This window comes from Erinaceus europaeus, chromosome 9 (genome assembly GCF_950295315.1).
Source record: "Erinaceus europaeus chromosome 9, mEriEur2.1, whole genome shotgun sequence".
NCBI classification, from domain to species: domain Eukaryota; kingdom Metazoa; phylum Chordata; class Mammalia; order Eulipotyphla; family Erinaceidae; genus Erinaceus; species Erinaceus europaeus.
Genome location: NC_080170.1, coordinates 103,005,289 through 103,027,183, shown reverse-complemented (window position 1 = coordinate 103,027,183; position 21,895 = coordinate 103,005,289). Strand labels below are relative to the sequence as shown.

The 21,895-nt window shown below is 34.0% G+C and overlaps 1 protein-coding gene across 1 annotated transcript in view; it reads right to left on the bottom strand.

Annotated features, from left to right (window-relative positions):
- The window catches only part of ACAP2 (ArfGAP with coiled-coil, ankyrin repeat and PH domains 2), a 136,866-nt gene that overhangs the window by 22,321 nt on the left and 92,650 nt on the right, over positions 1–21,895 (bottom strand). Inside the window, exons 10-15 of the mRNA XM_007517422.3 lie at positions 20,290–20,402; positions 11,939–11,990; positions 7,599–7,699; positions 2,898–3,003; positions 500–708; positions 96–165 (exon numbers count right to left, since the gene is read on the bottom strand). Of these exons, the coding sequence (XP_007517484.1) occupies positions 96–165; positions 500–708; positions 2,898–3,003; positions 7,599–7,699; positions 11,939–11,990; positions 20,290–20,402 (651 nt within the window). The remainder of the gene's footprint in view (positions 1–95; positions 166–499; positions 709–2,897; positions 3,004–7,598; positions 7,700–11,938; positions 11,991–20,289; positions 20,403–21,895) is intronic.

Sequence of the window (21,895 nt, the reverse complement as noted above, 5' to 3'; positions counted from 1 at the left end):
TCAGTTATGTTCCAATACAACTTTGTTCACTATGAGTATTGAACCACACATACATTTGTAAACTAAAAACAGAAAGCCCCAATTTTTATTTTTACCTTTAGAAGTTCAGGTTCCCAGGTATCTAAAGTTAAAGAACGTACTTTTGAAAAATGAACTCCAAGACTCCTAAGTGGAGAAAACAAGATTGCATTAATAGATAATAACTACCAAGTCTCTATTTGCATAATCATGCAAATTAGTTTCATCTTCTAATGTGACAAAGTCTTTAAAATAGCCCTCAATACAAAAAGAGGCAAATCTTCTAGCTAATTATTAAGGGTAAAACTAAGTCCTCTAAAAACACTTATGCCAAATTTTTGTCCACTTTAGAAACGGTGTAAACATACAAACTGGTAGTCCAATTAGCCAAATGGAGAAGGTCCTCTAGTCAAAAGCACATGATAATGTACACTGTGTGCTTATCCCAAAGAAATCCCATACACTAGACTGGCTGACCCACCGGTGAATCCCAGAGCACTCGATGCATAGGGTGATCCCCAAGTTGATGCTGGCCCACCGAGGGTCTGCCAAGCCACAGTCACAGCAGTTGGCATTGCCCGGTATACACTGGACTCGCTGCAGTGCACTTTCTCCTTTCAATAGTTTATCTTTTGACTCATTTCCAGAATCCAGGCTTCCTGTGGATGGAGATGACTTCTTATCCAGCTTCTAAAAGAATTAAGAATATTTTTTAACAAAAAAAAAAAAGAAAAAAGAAAAAAATCTATGATACTGCATTACAAGATGTATGCACCAAACAAAAAGCTTCCAATTAATAAGCTGAAAGTGTATCATGAACCTGAACTAAGCATCATTCATAGCTTTTATATATTTAAGGATGGGCAAGAGTAGATAGCAGAATGGTTACGGAAACAGACTCTCATGCCTAAGTCTCCAAATTGCAAGGTTCAATCCCCTGAACCAACACAAGTCAGAGCTGATTAGTGTTCTGGTTAAAATAAATAAATAATTTTAAAAAGAGAATTAAGGATGAGGAAAAGATATAGATTATTCCATAAACTAGCTTCTAATCTTGAGAAGAGAAACAGACAAACATTGAAAATTATACCCATTTATTTCCTAGTATTTCTTGTATTATGTAGTATATTAAATGATTGATGCAATGAACTGATGTACAAAATGTGAGGGCAAAGACAAAGGGGATCACAGTTCAGCAAGCTAAGTAAGAGAAAACAAATGGTGGAGCACGTCAGGCACTGAACTTGAAAGCATAGGGGTTCCACGTTCAATCCCCGGCATCACATGTGCCAGAGTGAGGCTCTGGTTCTCTATTCCTCTCTATCTTATGAAAGTAAATACATCTTTTAAAAAAAAACTACTTAAAGAAAAGGAGAGGGGGCCAGGTGGTAACAAACTGGGTTAAGCGCACACAGCAGGAAGCACAAAGACCCATGCAAAGATCCCAGTTTCAAGCTCCCACCTGCAGGGTCGCTTCACAAGTTTAGTGAAGTGGGTCTGCAGGTGTCTATCTCTTTCTCTCTCTCTCTCTCCCTCTCTATCTTCCCCTCCTCTCTCAATTTCTCTATGTCCTATCCAATAAAATGGAAAAAACAGCTGCCAGGAGCAGTGGATTCATAGTGCTGGGATGGAGCCCTCATGATAACACTGGAGGGAGAAGGAAGGAAGGAAGGAAGGAAGGAAGGAAGGAAGGAAGGAAGGAAGAAAGGGAGGGAGGGAGGGAGGGAGGGAGGGAGGGAGGGAGGGAGGGAGGGAGGGAGGGAATAAAGAAAAGGAGGCAGTGGGAGTAGACTAGTCAAAAGTAGAATAAATATTATCTAATACCAAGTTTTCCGAAGGTATTTAAGGAACTGAACACAAGATGTTTCAGTGAATATAGAAATGGCAAGGACTTTTACTGAATAATTGCATAATTAAAGTTACAGAATGAATCAACAACAGAATGTACACTATCTAAAATTTCATGAAAATGAGCAAAGTAAGAAAAGAGCAAAAGTGGTAGATAAGCAAAAAGCTAATTTTTAAAATACACAGCAAAGTCTATACCAATCATGGTCAAAGACAAAGATGTAGTTTGGGGAATGCTAAACAATTAAAGATATAGCTTTAAAGAAAAAATATTAAATGGGTTTATCTATTCATGACAGAGAGAGATATCAATCTACAACTGCCCAGCTCTTGTGTTTGGTGGTGCCAGGGTCTGAAAACTGTGACTTCAGGTATGCAAGGCCTGTGCTCAGCCACTGATCTATTGTCCCAGCCTCAGAGGCTACTCCTTCTGCAGAAGCCAGGTCAAATTACTGTGGTCAAGGTCCCATTTCAACTTACCTTCTCCAGGGAGATTTCAACTAAGGCAATTTTTTCCTCTTTGCCCAGTATTAATCCAAGTACCTTTCACACTCACATTTTACCATTAATTAAAATAATAAAATACTTAGGGTCCGGCTGGTGGCACACCTGGTTGAGTGCACATATTATAGTGTGCAAGGACCTAGGATGGAGCCCCCAGTTCCCACCTGCAGGGGGAAAGCTTTTCGACGGGTGAAACAGTACTGCAGGTGTATCTCTGTCTCTCTCCCTCTCTATCTCCCCCTACCCTCTCAATTTTCAGCTGTCTCTATCCAATAAAGATAATTAAAAAAAATACTTGGGGGGAAATACATCAAAATATCTTAAGTCAGTCTTGGTTATTCATTTAAATATTACATCAACATTTACAGAAATATTTAAATAAAATTACAGTAAATTAAAAGAAAATAAAAAATTAAATCTAGATTTTTAAAACTGTCAATTATTAAAAAAAAAAAAAGAATCCTCCATAAAAATGTTGTAATCATACAATGTTGCAACAATACAGCATTTGGTATTGCAGCACTGACCTCTGACTCATCTCCTTTTTCTCTGTAAGCAGTAGCAATACTGGTCTGCACAGCTTTAATCCATGCCTGGCGAAGCTTTTCAGAATCTGCCTGCAGCATACAACTTCTAAAAACAAATAACATTGGTTTCTCAGACATAAAATTGCCAAAATTAATAAGGCTTAACTTTGACTTTCTTTGACTTAACAATGGTTTACAATATTACATGATTTCAAGGGTGCAGGTTCACGCCTAAAAATATGTGTATGCACACAACTCCTCACACACTCCACACCCAAGTTCCTGTCATCACTCCAACTGGAACCCTCCACCTACCTCTCCTCTCCTGTGCTCACAGCCCCACCCAAATCCCTCAGATAATAACCATACACACTATTCATAAAGTCTAAATGTTAATTTGATTACTTTTTGTAAGTTAATTTAATTATCTATATTCCATATATGAGGGAAACCACTTGGTAGTCTTCTCTTTCTTACTTTTTTTTTAAAAAAATTTATTTAAGGGTTAATGGCTTATAGTGTAATCTTTCTTATTTTTCCCTCGTAACTCCCATCATCATGCCTGTGTCCTCATCCCCACCCCCAAAGATAACCACTATAGTCCTCCCACAGTCTTAGATAAAGGATGACTTTTTTTTTTCACAATCATTCAATTCTCTATATTCCACATATGAGTGAAACCATTCTGTAGTTGCCCTTTACCTCCTTTCTTGCTTCACAAAGCATAGTCATCTTAAGTTCCATCCACTTTATCCCAAAGGACACAATACAATCTTTTTATTGCTGAGTAGTACTCTATTGAGTGAGTATATATGCCCCATAACTTTTTATCCAGTCATTTGTTGAAGGGCATTTTGGTTGTTTCCAAGTTCTTGCTATTGTGAATAAAACTTTTATAAACGCTTCAAGTCAGTGTTATTATATTTTTTGAGTAAATGCCTAGGAATGGAATTGTTGGATCATAAAGTATTTCCATTTTATTTAAGATTCTCCATACTGTTCTCCATAGTGGTTGTATCAGTTTGCACTCCCACCAGCAGTATAGTAGAGTTCCTGTCTCCACACTCTCTCCAACACCTACTTTTTCTTGTCTTATTGATGAAGCTCATTGGTGTGAGGTGGAATCTTAATGTGACATTAATTTGCATTACTCTAACAAATTGGAGCACTTCCAAATATGTCTGTGGGTCACGTCTATCTCTTCTTTAGAGAACCATCTATTCATATCGTCTACCCACTTTTTTTATTGGGCTGTTCTTTTTCTTTTTGTTGAGCTGATGAGTTCTTTATAGATATGTGATATCAAACCACTTGTCTGAAATATAGCTTACAAATATCTTTTCCCATTTGCTCGATTTCCTGTTAACCCTTATAGAATTTTCTTTTAATATGTAGAAGCTTTCCAATTTTATACAATTCCATTTGGTTATTCTTGTTTTAGTTTCCCTTACCTGTGGGGTGGAGTTTCCAAATACATCTTTAATGTTAAGATCCTGAAATTTTTCACTGATGTATTCTTCTATGTATTTTATAGTTTCAAGTCTAATATCCAGATCTTTGAGCCATTTTGAGTTAATTTTGGTGCATGGGTGTTAGGCAGTGAAATCTATTTTCATTTTTCTACATGTAGTTGTCCACTTTACCCAATATCCCTAGTACTGGGTAAACTTGATTTTTGCCTTTGGGCAGTTTTGGCCCCTCTCTCATATATAATGTATCTAGACATGTGTGGGTTTAGTTCTGAGTTCTCTATCCTGTTCCATTGGTCCATATGTCCATTTTTGTTCTAATACCACATTGTTTTAAGTACTGTTGTTTTGTAATATAAACTGAAGTCAGGAATTGTGATGCTTCCATTCCTCTTTTTCCTCTGGAGAGCTGTTTTCTTTCTCTCTACTTATTTCATTTAGCATAATCACATCAAGGTCAATCCATTTTATCACAAATGTTATCTTTTTAATGGACAAGCAGGATTCCTTTGATTATATAGCCTATAATATCTTTAGCTAATCTTCTAGTGATGGGCATTAGGCTGATCACATATTTTGGCTCTAGTGAACTGGGCAGCTATGAACACAAACATATATACAGCTGTTTAAATTTGTGCTTCCATATTCTTCAGTTAAATACCTAGGAGAGGTACTATGGAATCATAAGGTATTTCCATTTTTGTTTTTTAAAGACTCTACACTGCTATCCATAGGGTCTGAGAAGACTGCATTTTCACCAATACTGTAATAGAGCTCCTTTTCCTCCAATATCCTCAAAGCATTCATTTCCAGCCTTTTAGATATAAGTCATTCTCACTGGTGTGAAGTGATTTCTCATGGTAACTTTGATTTGCATTTCAGTAGTAACAGATGATGATGACTTCTTTTGTCTCTGAGCCATTTGTGTGTCTTCTCTGGAGAAGTATATTATGTATACATTTTTTAATTAGGTTACTTTTTGTTGCTGTTGAGTTATAAGATTTCTTATCCATTCCTTGTCAGACATTTGGTATGCTAATATCTCATTTTCTAATGTGCCTTAATTTTTTATTATGTTTATTTAATTTTTTATTGAACAGAGACAGAAACGGAGGAGAGGGAGAGGGAGAGGGAGAGGGAGAGGGAGAGGGAGAGGGAGAAAAAGATGCATGCATCTCTGCTTCACCAGTCATGAAGCTTCTCCCCTGCAGGTGGGAACCAGGGACTTGAACTGAGGTGCTTGCACATTGTAACATGTGATCTCAACTAGATTCACCATCACCTCTTCAAATTTTTATAATAGCTTCTTTCACTGTACAAAAGATTTGTAACTGATGTAGTCCCATTAGCTTATTCTTGCTATAGTACCCCTTGCCAATGGAGTTGGATTTTCAAATATATCTTAATATTAAGGTCTTGGAGTATACCAGGTATGTTTTCTTTACTGTATTTTATAGTTCTAGGTCTAATATCCCAAGTTGAGTTAAATTTTATGTATGACACTAAATTATGGTCCATTACCACTTTTTTTTTCAGCATTCCTAGCATCATATGTTAAAGAGTTTTCTTTCTTCCATTGTATGGTATTGGCTCCTTTGTCATATGTTAGATGTCTATATGTGTGTGTTGACTATAGACTCTTTTTATTCCACCAGTTGGAGTGTCATGTTTTTTAAAATAGCTTTCTAAAGAGTCTTATTTATTTATTTATTTATTTATTGAATAGAAATAGAAATCAATAGGGGAGGGGGAGATAGACAGGGAAATGCCTGCAGCACTACTTCACCACTCATGAAGCTTCCTCTCTACAACTGGGAACCAGAAAATTAAATTCAGGGCCTTGTGCATATAACATATGGATTCAACCTGTGCTCGACTACCTGGCCCCAAACATCATATTTTGTTCTAATGTCATAATTATTTAATCAATAATAATCAATAGTTACTATTACTTTGTAGCATAATTTGAGATCAAGCAGCAAGACATATCCATTTCTCTTCTTTAGGGTTGGGAGACAGCATAAGGTTTATGTAAAAAAAAAAAAAGTTCATGCATAAGGCTCCAACATCCCATGTTCAACTTCAGGCACTACCTTAAACTAGAGCTCAGCAGTGCTCTGGTAAAATTAAACAAAACAATAAATTTTAAAACCAGTGTGGGGTTAGGTGGTGGCTCACTCAGTAGAGTATATACATTACCATGAGCAAGGTGGCTCAAAGCACCAGTCCCCACCTCTGGGGGCAGGGGGCAGGTTCACCAGTGGTTGAGCAGTCCTGCAGGTGTCTCTCCTTCCCTCTGTCTTTCTCCCTCTCTGAATCTCCCCCGCCATTATATGAAAAGGGGGGAGGAACCAGAAACAGGAGTCATGCAGACACCAAGCCCTAGTGATATCTTTGATGGCAGATAAATAAAAACAAATATCAAATTTACCACATAAACACAACATTAATTTTTCTTACTTAGTAAAAATATTATAGTTATTAAGGAAACTGATCTTGAGACTTCAATTCAATCTCATGACAGGTTTTAGATTACCACATCAGTAACATGAACATGATACTAGGTATCTGATTAACACTAGAATAATTATTGAAAATTACTTTTTACATACTTTTTTCAGACCAGAGACTACAGGGCTTTGCATACATAACGGCCTAAGTTCAATCCCCAGCAATGCATAAAGTGGAAAAGTAGTGCTCTAATAGGTGTGCCTCTTCCTCCTCCTCTTTCTCTCTACCTCCCCTCACTGCCCCATAAAATATGGCCCAGGAGGAGGCTCAGCAGGTGGGTCATATGGAACATATGCCTTATTTTGTATGAGGCACTGTATTTAACCTATAGCACCACAAGGTAGTACCATGGACAATACCAAAGGAAATCCAAGCATAGTGAGAACTGTGATCTTATATATCTCTCAATATATCTGTCTGTCTGTCTGTCTGTCTAGTCTCTATCTGTCCATGCTTTTCTCAACTCCTAAAATATATAGAACAGACAAATTGCACTGGGGAAGCCACTCAGTGATATTCAATCTGTGAAGATGAAGCCTTCACTACATTCTCCCAGAGTTACAGTAAATGCTTTTTTTCCCCCTAAAAAGCTTTTAAAAATAAATTTAACTCTTTACCAGGAATAATCACAGAAGAAACACAAATCTTTCTTTACTCTAGAAGGATCTTCATGCCAAACTAGGGAACCTTAAAACAACCTGAATTCTGTAGAACCACTCACTTTGTTGGCGAGACCACTTCAAAGCAGAATCGCCGTTCTATGTCTTCACAGTGTTTGACGGTGCAGAGCCTTAGATCTTCCACCACCACAGTGGGGTTGTCCTGCAGTAACAAAACAAAGCCCCAAGATTCTAAATACTATGCACAATCTAGTGTTCTTAAAAAATGTTACTTGAAAAAAATATGATAAAGATTTAAAATTTATCCTAGAAACAAAAGTCATAGAAATATGAGACAAATTTAAAGTCTGAAAGTGTGTGTGAGGAGGGAGGGTTACCCTTAGGGGAGAGTTGGAGAACTAGAGTGAGAGGAGAAGAGGGTACAGAACTGGGGTACTGGGTGCAGTGTGAAACTATACCACTATGATCTTGTGAACTTTTGATCTTGTGGTCTTGTGACAACACACAAATGGACAGAGGATGTTCAAGCAAAGAATGGTGAGACTTGACCAGTTTTAGAGAAAAAAAAAATCACTTAACTGTATTTATATATAATATACATCTAAAGTACTTTTATGTATAAGTGCATTTATTTACATGCATACAGTCCACTGTCTTTTTAAATGATGTAATTTTCTCTCTAGTACTTTTTAATCTTATGTTTTGTTTTAATTTGACGTTTGTGTTCAAGGACTCTTGTTGCTATAGTTTATACCTGTTACCAAATGACATGCATTTCTTTGAAAAACAACTACTGGATGGTTTGTTTCTTATGTGCAATATAAATAAGTGAAACATAAGCTTGTTATCAAGAAAAAAAATGGTTTCACTATCACTAAGAGTTTGTGAATCCATCAGGTCCCAGAGAAAGGATGAAAAGAGGAGAGAGATATTTGGTTACATTAATGGGGTTATGTGTGGTTTGGAGGGGAAGAGAGGACTGGATCTGGAAGAAAAAGGGGGCAATATGTACAAATGTAGACAGATTATTGTAGACAGCCCATGTCTGCAGCCTTGGGAGAACTGTGGTGGTTTGCAACGGAGGGACTTGGGATTTACAACTAACTCTGGTATTGGAAATGGTGTGGAATTATACCCCTGTTGACATGAAATTTTGTAAGTCAGTATTGAATTGCTAATAAAAATATATTTTAAAATGAAATGAATTTTTTTTTAAAAAGGGTAAATATCCTTAAAAGGCAAAAATTAGTAAAGTCAGGGCCCTTTGGAATACACCTAAAGTAGACTTCCTAGCTTCTTCCAACATGGAGACCCCAAATCTCATCTGCTATATTCTTACCTTTAGGTTCCTGATTATTAAACAATTTTTTCTGCTTTTCAGCCACTAAGTTGTAGATGCTACAATTGTACTCCCAGATCTCAAATTGTACTATAGGGCCACTGTAATCAAAACTGCTTGGTACTAGAACATGAATAGATATACTGACCAGTGGAATAGAACTGAGAGCCCAGAAGTAAGCCCCACACCTATGGACATCTAATCTTTGACAAAGGGACCCAGACTATTAAATGGGGAAAGCAGAGTCTCTTCAACAAATGGTGTTGGAAAAAAAATGGGTTGAAATATACAGAAGAATGAAACTGAACCACTATCTTTCACCAAATACAAAAGTAAATTCCAAGTGGATCAAGGACTTGGATGTTAGACCACAAACTATCAGATACTTAGAGGAAAATATTGGCAGAACTCTTTTCCACATAAATTTTAAAGACATCTTCAATAAAACAAATCCAATTACAAAGAACACTAAGACAAGCATAAACCTATGGAACTACATCAAGTTAAAAAGCTTCTTCACAGCAAAATAAACCACTACCCAAACCAAGAGACCCCTCACAGAATAGGAGAAGATCTTTACATGCCATACATCAGACAAGAGGCTAATAACCAAATTATATAAAGAGCTTGCCAAACTCAACCACAAGAAAACAAATAACCCCATCCAAAAATGGGAAGAGGACATGGATATTCACCACAGAAGAGAGCCAAAGGGCCGAGAAACACATGAAAAAATGTTCCAGGTCTTTGACTGTCAGAGAAATACAAATAAAGACAACAATGAGATACCACTTCACTCCTGTGAGATTGTCATACATCAGAAAAGGTAACAGCAACAAATGCTGGAGAGATTGTGGGGTCAAAGGAACCCTCCTTCACTGTTGGTGGGAATGTAAATTGGTCTAACCTCTGTGGAGAAGAGTCTGGAGAACTCTACCCTATGATCCTGCAATTCCTCTCCTGGGGATATATCCTAAAGAACTCAACACACCCATCCAAAAAGATCTGTGTTCTTAGCAACACAATTTGTAACAGCCCAAACCTGGAAGCAACCCAGGTGTCCAACAACAGATGAGTGGCTGAGCAAGTTGTGGTATACATACACAATGGAATACTACTCAGCTATAAAAAAAAATGGTGACTTGACCATTTTTAGCCGATCTTAGATGGACCTTGAAAAATTCATTATCAAGTGAAATAAGTCAGAAACAGAAGGATGAATATGGGATGATCTCACTCTCAGGCAGAAGTTGAAAAACAAGATCAGAAGAAAAAAAAAAAAAAAAAAAAGTAGAACCTGAACTGGAATTGGCGTATTTAACCAAAGTAAAAGACTCTGGGGTGGTTGGCAGGTGGAGGAGAATGCAGGTCCAAGAAGGATGACACAGGACCTAGTGGGGGTGTATTGTTATATGGGAATATGGGAAACGTTATGCATGTACAAACTATTGTATTTACTGTCAAATGTAAAACATTAATTCCCCAATAAAGAAATTAAAAAAAAAAAAAAAGCACTTGGGCTGAACAGCATGTACTGTACCAAAGTAAATGGCTCTTAAGAAGGAAGGGTTGGGAGGGTGTGAAAAGGGCCTTGGGATATTGGTATACACATATGTCAATAGCTGTATTATAAACCATTAACCCCTCTCCAACAAAAAGAAAAAAACTTTATTATTTTTAGTACTTAACACAAATATAAACTCAAAACCAAGGATACCAGAGTAGAAAAAACAATGAGCAAAGAAAAGAATTGTACTTAATTAGAACAAAATAAAGGACTTATATAGAAAATGCCTACAAATAACACCACAGAACTTAGCAAATAAAATTTCATACTCTGTCATCTCAAGAGTAAAGTCTGAAATTTATAACTGAATACATCTTTCACTAAGGTTAATAAAGTAAAAAATAAAATAAGATAAAAATCAAGTAGTTAACTAGTGGTTTCTTTTCTAATTATTTTAAACATTCCTAAGTTACACACATTTCAATAAGTGTCAATATGCCCTTCCAATAAATAAAAATTCCATGCGAGGGGCCGGATGGTGGTGCATCTGGTTGAGCAGACACAATTCTGTGCATAAGGATCTGGGTTCAAACCCCTGCTCCCAGTGTTGCTGGAGTCAGTCAGCCCTTCTCTGCACCTCTCTCTCTCTCTCCCTCTCCTCTCCCTCTCCATATATACATATCCCTTCCTCTTTTTCTCCCTCCCCTCATAGCTCTTCTATTTTTATACAAAATTAATAAAATAGTAAGGTTCAGAAAAACAAACACATAAACACAATAGTGATAATTTTAGAGGTTTCCACTTAAATTATCTCACGCTTATATTTAATGTCATTTTAAATCATATCCTTTGTTCCTAAGGTAATGTTTCCTTAAAAAAGCATCCAATGCTTCAGTATTGAAATAGCACTATAGAATGATAGTTTTATTGCTGTCACTGCAATCAGACACAAAAACATAAATAAATAAAAGCAAGACCCAGAGAAACAGAACAGAGATAATGTGCCAAACTTTCATGTCTGGGGCCACATAGGTCCCTGTGTCAATCCCCAGCACCACCCACCATAAGCCAGAGCCCAGGAATGTGCTGGTGTCTGCCTCTCTTTCATGAAAATAAGATGGGGGCGGGTGAAGAAAAAAAAAATGTAATGATCTAAGGATCCAGAGAATCCATTTCAAAGTTGAGAATTAAGAATTTAAACTTGGGCCAGGGAGGCAGCTTAGCAACACAAGTGTCTACCTTGCATGCATGAGATCCAGTGCTTCGCTCTTTCTAATAAAATTTCCAAGATTAGGCCAGGGAGGTGGGCTAGCTGTAAATTTTGTGCATGAAACCCTGAGTCCAATCTCTACAGAATTGCAGTGATAACAAATAATCCTGAAAAAACAAAAACTGAAAATCACTCTGATTTTAAAGATCAAAGGTTGATCCTTCCTACTCTTTGAGTCCTCTTACATATGAGGAAACATAAAATTTATGAACAGCAATTTTGCACACAGTATGAATATTTAAAGACTGAAATGCTTTACCTAGACAAACAGATAAAGAACAAAACCCCCACTGGGTTTTTACTTAGTTATCTGACAAATACCTACCTTGAACTTTTTCTGGTAAACCAACTGATTGTTCTGTATTGAAAACCAGCGTCTAAATAAATACAAAACAGAATACGTTTTCACAAGTATAATTAATCAATGTTGTTAGAAATATTTTGGAAAATACTAGAAAATCAGTTTATGGCAATTATCTTTGATAAGCACATGGTTTTGTTTTGCTTCATATAAATTTTATATCAATATTATTACACTACTGAAAGTAAAGAACAAGCATTTCTAAATGGCAAACTATGAAGATAAAATTGTTATGCTCTGATTTAAGTCAGAAATGCATATTCCAACAAAGTTTTTATCCACTATGCTATCACCAAATAATAAATTGTTTATAAAGTAAAACTGTAGCTTTTGAGGTTCTCAAGTAGAACTAAAATCTTTCTGCCAAAATAATTCCTTTTGTCATAACAAAAAAAAAGTTATAATGTAATTAAAATAAACCAGCTGTATATAGAAAAACCCTGAAGCAAATGGTGCTTGTTTCCAACATTTCTGTAGATAATTCAGTAAGCATTTGATTAATTAAGCAAAATGAGAAATTATCATTTTAGAACTGATGTTAAACAGGGAATAACTGCCAATTAAGTTGGCCATAATTTCATGTAATGTCTTTCTAAAGAGTGATTAAAAATTACTAAAATACATTCACACTACATTTTTTCTGCTTATTATTATAAAATATTAGGCAAAAGCTAAGCTACATGTGGTGTAGTTGCTAATTCTGATTCATTCACATAGTAAAAGGATCTAGAGACTTACAAAAAAAAAAAATCACAGCCAAAAGCCATTCATAAAACGAAGCAAACAAAAAAAATAATTCTCATCAAGCATGAAAGGAAAAAATAGTATCTGAGTCATTATTTTTAAGTTAGTTCCATGGAAGATGATTTTTGTAAACATTAGTTATTAATCTATTAGCAGATATTCTACCTTTTCATTCATACTAATACAAAGCACTACAAATTTTACTTTGATATTTAGACTTTCTATTTAGAAAATTAATTCTCCAAAGCCAAGAACAAGATTCGAAGATGCTTTTCTGTTTTAAAATTAGACAGGTTGTTAGGTTTTGTGCTAATTAAAAGGTATCACCTTTACCATTTAAACAGGGAATAAAATCAAGTGGGTAGCCTCTAAATGTAAATCATCAGGAGGCAGGCTAGAAAAGGAAGAACTTCTGTGTTTCTTTTTCTTTTTTGCTTTGGTTAGAAATGTTAAAGGAAATACCTACAAACAAAATGGTGCAGCTCTGCCATATGGGATGACATGCAATGGAAACATCTCAGATATTTATTAAAGCTTTTAAAATCATTTGAAAGTGAGTGAGCTATATTAATAAAAATGTTTTATAGTAATCATATCATATAATTTCATGAAAAGTTACAGAGTTCTATTATACAATGGAAAAAAAAACCTATATAACTATGTAAACTTTTCAGGCTTTTGAGATCTTTAAACAATTAATTTTGACTTACTTTATTTTAGGATATCAGTATCTATCAATAAAAAAATAATAAAATACTAGGTTAAAATCTAGACCATTTCCTTTGAGTATTAACTTTAGAGATTGCAGGCATCTCTGAAAACTAATTTCCCTAGTCCAGAGGTGGGGAACTATTATGCTGCCAAGAACTGTTTGGTTATTTATAACATCATTTGCAGGATATACAACATTATACACTTAGAAATGACCACTGGGGGCTGAGTGTTGGTGCACTGAAACAGGCGCACAGGGACCAGGGTTTCAGCTCCCTGCTCCCCACCTACAGAGGGGATGTTTCATGAGCAGTAAATTAGATTTATAGGTGTCTCTTTTTCTCTCGCCCCTCTCATTTTCTTTCTGTCCTATACAATAGCCAATAACAAATAGAATTAAGAAAGAGAGAGGAAGAGTGGGGAGGGAGGGAGAGGAGGAGGAGGAGGAGAGAGAGAGAGAGAGAGAGAGAGAGAGAGAGAGAGACACTGGCCGCTGGAAGTGTTGGATTCATGCTGCCTATACCAAGTACCAGCGATAACCCTAGTGGGGGCAGTACTTAATATTGCTATAAAAAAAACTTCCAAAATTTCTTGAATTTAGAGTCCTGCCTGTGTTTACCTTGGTAGGGTCAGATGACTCCCATGCCTGCTAAACTAAGTGCTCTAGGTGACTTTCTTATATCATCAACTGTTGTACATTCACAAAAAAAAAAAAAAAAAAAACAATATCAATTATAAATCTGACCATAATTTCCAAAAAAAAGAAAAGCATACAATTTATCCAAGGTAGTTCTTCAATTCCTAGGGTCTTTCTGTTTTGTGACACTATCGTACCTCCTCTGCCATTAAAAAATAATAAAAAACTAACAAAACTCTTTTATATTGATATTTTAATCATATGAGAAAATAGAATCTAATTGCCCCAATAAAATAATCCCAGCTATTATCCACATGTCTAATAAAAGGGAAAATGGACTTAGAGCCTACAGAATAAAAAAATTACTTGAGGGATCAGAAGATAGCTTAGTAAATGGAGTGTACACCTTATAAGATGTGATGTCTTTGGTTCAATCCTTAGCACCACATGGGAGTACCAGAAAGGCCCCGAAAGGAATGTCATGGATGAGGGGATGGTATTTTGGTGTCTCTCCCCCTCTGCCTTATGTCTGTCTCTCTATGACTAAAAAATGTTTTCACAACTACAATAGAGTCTACAAGACTCAAAAAATTATTAACCAAGTAAAAGTATAAGGCAGTTTTTAAAGAGGAAACTTTCTTAATGAAGAAGAATAAGATACATATGACTCAAATAGATGTAAATTGAAATAAAAAATAGATCAAAGTATTCAAATAAGCAACTAAATAGCATGATTATTTACATACCAAAGTTTCCAGATGAAAATATTGTGAGGTAAAATATAAAATAATGTATATATATTTAATCCCATTTTTTGTCACAGTTCTATTAACTGTGACTATTGAAAGTCACATCTCCAAATTCTACAAAAGATTTATTACCAATTAAAAAAAGATACTGCATTTCTGCACACATCTATTAATAGGTGTCAAATAACTGACATTTAACAAAGTGAAAAGCTTGAACATGTATGTTGTTTACATCAAATTTCACCTAATTTTCAAGGGAGATAAGAGGAAAGTGATGAAACAAACACTACACATACACACACAGGAAATGGCAACATTTCCTTTCAACATAACTAATAGCTACTACCAAAGAGACTAATTCCTAGTAATCACTTAATTTTCTGGAAAATGTTTACTGACTTATTTTCCAAAAAAATATATAAAGATTTATGAATTTTGTTCATAACACTCAATCTACATCTTCTCTGAGTAAGGATAGGCATTAAAAATTTCACAGATTAAAAAAAGTTGTGCAATCTTGTTGATCATTATTGAATCACTAATAAAAAATTAGTTGAGTCAGGAATGAAAAGGTATTAATTTCATTCTTCAAATAAGAAGTTTACATTTTTCCAATTAAAACATGAGATATTACATCCATTGCAAGTAATCCAACTGAAATGCAGGTTAATTATGAGCTTTCTCGTGCCAAGAGGAAAGTGGAATAAGGGAAGGGATGTGGGAAGGAAACCATTTGGTACCTGATATGATCGGGCTTTTTCCTGTCATGTGAAAAAATGGGGCAGGATTAAAACATAAGGGAAAGGTGGTAAAAGAATGAAAATGCAAATGTGCAAAATAAGCAAAGGACTAGCATGATATGAAAATGAAGCCAAATTAAAAGAATAAGCTTAAGCTTATAATCTAGCAAAAGTAAAAGGTATCGTGTTTTATTTATCGAGTATGTATATATGTATTTATACATTTAACTTCAACTCTTAGAAATGCTATTTCAGAAATATGCGACGTTTTTCATAATGTATATAGTACAGAAAAGGTTTTAGTAGTGCATAGCAAACTGGGTCATACCACCACAATTATTTTCTCCCTCCATGATCTTAGTGATGAAATATACATATAAAACCTTTCCTCAATTTAATAAGCTGCTCCTAAAATGTTATGGTATTATAGCCAGATCCATGTAAGGCTTAGACAAATGAAAGTATTTCATACGAGAACTCACGAATAAAGAATATCAAAGTTTATCAAGCACCATCAGTCAAATTAGCCTTCTTCCCATCTGCTTACTCCCTTTTTATCCAATGATAGCAGAAACTATAAAGCTACACAGAAGTTGAATTTATCTTTGGTTTATGTAACATATTAAAACAAAAAGATAACAAAAGCAAAAAATTATATCTGCACTAGTATATAGGAAATGCTTTAAGCAACTAATCCATTTCTGCTTTTTTTAAAGCTATATTTTCTAGTTCAGCAGTAATGGCATCTAGCATGGAAGTATTCAGCTTCTTTATTAGTTTTAACCAGATTATCACTACATAAGTCATGTTAATGTTTATTTATTTTCTTTGTTCACTTGTCTTTTCTGAATTTATCCATAAGAAAAGTAGAGCAGAAATGCAGTTACTAGTAGTCCATTGAGCACAAACCTGAACCCAATGTAAAGCTGTTACATTGAAAAAAATTACTTTATAAGGAGAGATTTTGGCAGTCCTTGCATGTACACAGAAAAATATACATTAAATACATATAAAAATCTCAAGACACACCACAAGTGAAAAACCTGAAATTAATCAGAAACAAGCTTAACAATCCACATCAAGATATAAAACTTTTCACTTTTAACATTATTGTAATTACATCAGACAAAATATCTCTTTAGTTAAAATTTAAAATTAGAAAATGATACTTTTGAGATATACATTTTATGAAATGTAAGATAAGGTTTTAAAACTACCTAGCAATTTCTAATCACATTCACATTTCCCTCAGAAAAGGAGATCTTACTGTAAAAAGCTAATTTTGAGGGGTGGTACAGATAGCATAATGGTCATGCAAAAAGATTTTTATGCCTGAGGCTCCAAAATCCCAAGTTCAAACTCCACTCCTCAACACTACTACCAAAGCCAAAGTTTTGCAGTGCTTTGGTTTAAAAATAATAATGATAAAGCAACAACAACAACAAACAATAATAATGGTACGAATAATAGCTATAACAATAATAGTAGTAGTAAGTTAAAAGGTTGATTTTGACAAATATGTACTACTACCCCATAAAACTACAGGTAACTGCAAATCTGCTACCAAAATGGAACCATAATTATGATGACAGCAGGAAAAATGCTTCCTAAGTCAAAAGCGTAACCTACAAACATACCAGCATAGTGGCCCGAGAGGTAGCACAGTGGATAAAGAGCTGGGTTCTCAATATAATGTCCCAAATTCAATCCCCAGCATCAAGTGTCAGAGTAATGCTCCGGTTCTCTCTCTCTATCACAAATAAATAAATAAATGTTGTGTGTGTGTACAAAAGATTATTATATCTGAATAGCTGTAACCTTGAAACTTTAAAGTTAAGCCACCCCAAAAAAAACCCACATATGCACAGTCTTATATTCAAAGGTTAGTAGAATTTATTAAATCCAGCTCAGCTTGAGAACTAATTACAATAAAAGAACAGTTTAAAGTCAGAAACAGGTAAAGGGAAATTATTTGCTTGTATTTCCTTTTATTTATTTTTATTAGATAGTTTTATTTTATTTTTATTACTGGGTAGACAGGAGAGATTAAGAGGGAAGGGAGAAATAGAGAAAAAATGAGACAAAGAGACACCTGCAGCTCTGCTTCACCACTCATGAAGCTTTCCTCCTGAAGGTGGGGACCAGGGACTTGAAATTGAATTCTTCTGTGCTGTAATATGTGTGCTTAACCAGGTACACTACCACCTGGTACCCTATATGTCTTCAGATTAAATTTTTATAAAATTTACATAATATGATGTATTTCATTTTCTAATTGCAAAGCATAAAAAAAATCCTAAACAACATTTAATAGATAACTTGTTCTTTTGTTTTCCTTTTAGTTATAGATGTAAATAACCTAAAAAATTACGACTTTTAAAACAAGGATTTGTAAATGAGAAATGTTATACATGTACAAACTATTGTATTTACTGTCGAATGTAAGACATTAACCCCCCAATAAAGGAAAAAAAAATATTTGTTTTTAGGAAGTTTTATATGTTTATATGCTATGTTTTTAAGTCTATTTTTTTTTACTTTTTAAGTAGCATCCTTTAAAAGAACAAACATAAAATATTGCTAACAAATTAATATGTGTAGACTAGAAAGTTTTTAGAAAATTTTTCACTTTTTTTTTATTGAAACTGTATTTTATCACTGTATAAACTGCTTGAACATTTGGCAAATTTTATGTTCTTGATTTTTATCACATAGCATATATGTGCCAATGAATAACAACCCAAAATCTATAACTCTTATTTTCATACAAAAACTTGAAGAATTAAACTACCATCTATAGTTCTAATTAGTAAGTATCATTCTCCTACATACAAATGGTAACTCCTTAAAAAAAAAAAAAACAGGTTCTTTTCAAAGATATTGTTCTTTTTCATTTTAAAATAGGTAGCAAGTCTATAATCAAGAATTTTTCATTACTTGATTTTAGTTGTATTTTAATATCTATGCCAATTAAAGAACTCAAATATTAAAAAATAAAAAAGATTCATGCTGAAATCAGAACTAATTTTCTTCTACTGTCCTAAACGTAATGTAATTTTTCACTAACACTTACTGTGCTTCATTTTGAAGTCTGAGATCATTTCTCATTGTAGTAGTCCTTGGAAGTTCATTTCATTTCTTCTTAATATAATGGTAAAGTTTCTATGAATTTATTGTATTTTCACTGTGTTAAACTTTAAGTAGGTTGTTTTGAAATCTGAAGGTTAAAATTCAATTCTAACATTACCTCATGAAACCATATTAGCTAAGAAATCTTTACTATAAAAATCTGACTTTTTTTTTTTTGAAAAAAAAAAATTCACACTAAATTGTTTCATTTTAATTTCCTATTCAGGTCGTGAAATCTTTCCAGAAAAGGCTTGAAAGTCTCAAATTTTACAGCTTAGAAATTTTAATCTTTCATTTTTGTGTAACAATAGTAACATTATTTCAATCCAGAACATGTTAGTTGATTCTTTTACATTACATATTACTTTAGAAGGTCCACATAACTTAGAATTTTTACACCAAGTACATCATTGTTCTTTGCAGTTTATACTAATGTTCAGTAAAAAATTCTAATTACATACACCATTTATCATGCTGTTTAATCATCTGGTAATATCAAACGCTAGAGAAATATTCCAAAAAAACACACTGACATTTTAAATACCAGTAAATATTCTCTCTATAAAACCTCAATATCAAAAAATCAAAATAAATGCAGTAGAAATCCACTTCAAATTATGCCAAGTATTCAAAATAATTGTTTGCCATTAAGTTAATCAAAATGTATACTAAACTTACCAAGAAAATTCTATTTATGTTACTAATACCTATGCTTTAAAAAAGAAAACTATCTTCTCTTTCTTTAAGTGAATTCATACCCTATTCAAATAGCAAATAAAATATAGGTATACTCAATAATGCAAATGTAAAACAATTAGCTAGACCCTATGATTTTTCAATAATGTTTAAAACTGTTCTGATTACTACATTTTGCAAAATGAAATGCATCCTTAAAAATAAATCACTGCCGAGAATCACTATTTCATGATGACTAAGAAGTAACCCTCTTTCTTATGCTTCGATATCTGAATTTCAGATTATTTAACACAATCATTTAATAGAAATGTACTATGATTATATTTTACAAAAAAAAATTATTAACCATCAAGCTTAGAATAAAGGAGCAATAGCTCCCTCACATAAACAATTCCATTTTGTAATACTAATTAATTAAAATTACTACAAAGAACTAAAGATCAGGATGATCAGCTACATTAAGGATTCATAAATAAACACTAAATAAAATGTACATAAATAATGGATAATGTAGGAACACAAAAAGGAAAAATAATCTCACTTATCCCAGTATATTCAATATATAATTTGTAAACAAATCTATTTCAGAACAAATCTGAGAGGTAACTCATACCCAAAATTCACTTATAATAATCTAGTCACTACATACCAAGCATTATAAAAATTATCCTTGCTTCCTGGTTTAGATTTGCTTAGATTTTAGAAATTAGAATTGGTGCTATCATTTTTCACTTGCTTCTGAGCATCCCCTTTCCTCAAACCGCATCTTATCTTAAATGGACTGGGTTCATGAAAGTTACCATCAACTGCAAATTTAGAAAATTATAAAGGAAAGAGTCAGCAACTGACAGGAAAGGGTAGAAAACTGAGAATATGGAAAAACTGAAACTTGTGTTTTGAATATATTACCTGTTCCAAGTTTTGAAGGCATTACTGGCTCGTTTAAACAGATATCCTTCCATCACAATGCCATTTGCAGCATCTACGTTATATTCTAACTTAGAATCATCACTGGAAAAATCCTAGATAAATAAAACATAAAAAAGGTCATATGATTTGACCAATACCACAGGCAGTCAATTTATCCTAGTGATATAGCTCAAATAGTAGAAAACTCTATACTACAAGAGTTGTAGCAGTAATATTCATAAAAGGTTGAGATAAAGTGATCATTAATTGAACAATAAATACTCCAACATATTCAAATATTTCAACTGAGTTGAATATGAGAATGATGATGATATAAAATATAAATGATTATATGAAATATAATAAAAAAAGACAAAACACACACACTGATTCAAATATACAAATAAAGTGAACAACTAAATAGTATAGAGGAAATTATGTCTAATTTTTTTCATTTTATTCCACTGTTTAACAGTTATGTGCATACTAATAAATTATTAAAGGAACATAAATATTTGAGATTGTTTAAATCTTCCACTATTTTCTAAATATTTTACTACATTGGTAGTTTTTTTTTAATGTAATAATAATAACCTCACTGTTTGGAAATTCAGAAATAGATTAAAGGATCTTTAGTATTTTTTTCTAAATATTTGTTGTATCTTGCAAAGAAGAACCACAGTGTGCAGTACATGTTGAGCTCACTTTTTCAATAAGACTACAGAATCACTCATAGTCTTCACCTATCATGCTTATTATTTTCATCTTCATTTGAATGCACATCAAACTTCATAGTCCCTCAAGCATTCATAAAGGTTTGAAACCAGAAGTCTTTTACTTAAAATACTTCCTGATGAACTTCCCAAACCTGAACAAACTACTAGGCTGCTGCTATCCTTACATTTTAAACTATAAAAATCAGGCTCAGAACTTCCAAAATCACACATGGAGCAATGATCAAATTTAGACTGCTATCCTATTAGAGCAGTAAACTTGGCAAAGGCTGGATGACCATGTGCTAAGATTGTTTGGAGGAAGGGGGCCCTACACTGGGGGGCAAGCAGAGAGAGAATCACCATAGGGACTTCCAGGTTTAAGATGGGAAAGGAAAAAAGACCAAGTTCAAAATTAAAAACAAAGCCTCTCTGATCTTTTCCAAAATTTAGCCATAAGAAGATGGGAATCAGGGGGTCAGCAGTGGCACATCTGGTTAAGTGCACACATTATTACCATGTGCAAGGACCCAGGTTCAAGAACCCGCCTCCAACTTGCAGGGAGACATATCATGTTGGAACATTGCTGCAAGTATCTCTTTTTCTCTCTTGCTCTCTATCTCCCCCTCAATTTCTCTCTGTCCTACCAAATAAAATAATTAGGGGAAAAAATGGCCATCAGGAGCAGTGGATCTGTAGTGCCTGCACCAAGCCCCAGAGATAATATCCTGGTGGGGGAGGGGAATAACGAAGTAAATGAGACCATGTACATTTTTGTCTTCTTGGATTGCTTTGTGTTCTACCTTTTCTGTGAGGAAAAAAAAAAATCAGGAACTTTAATCACCTCATTTAAAATTCAATTTAAGGCTACAATTTACTCAATTATATTGATA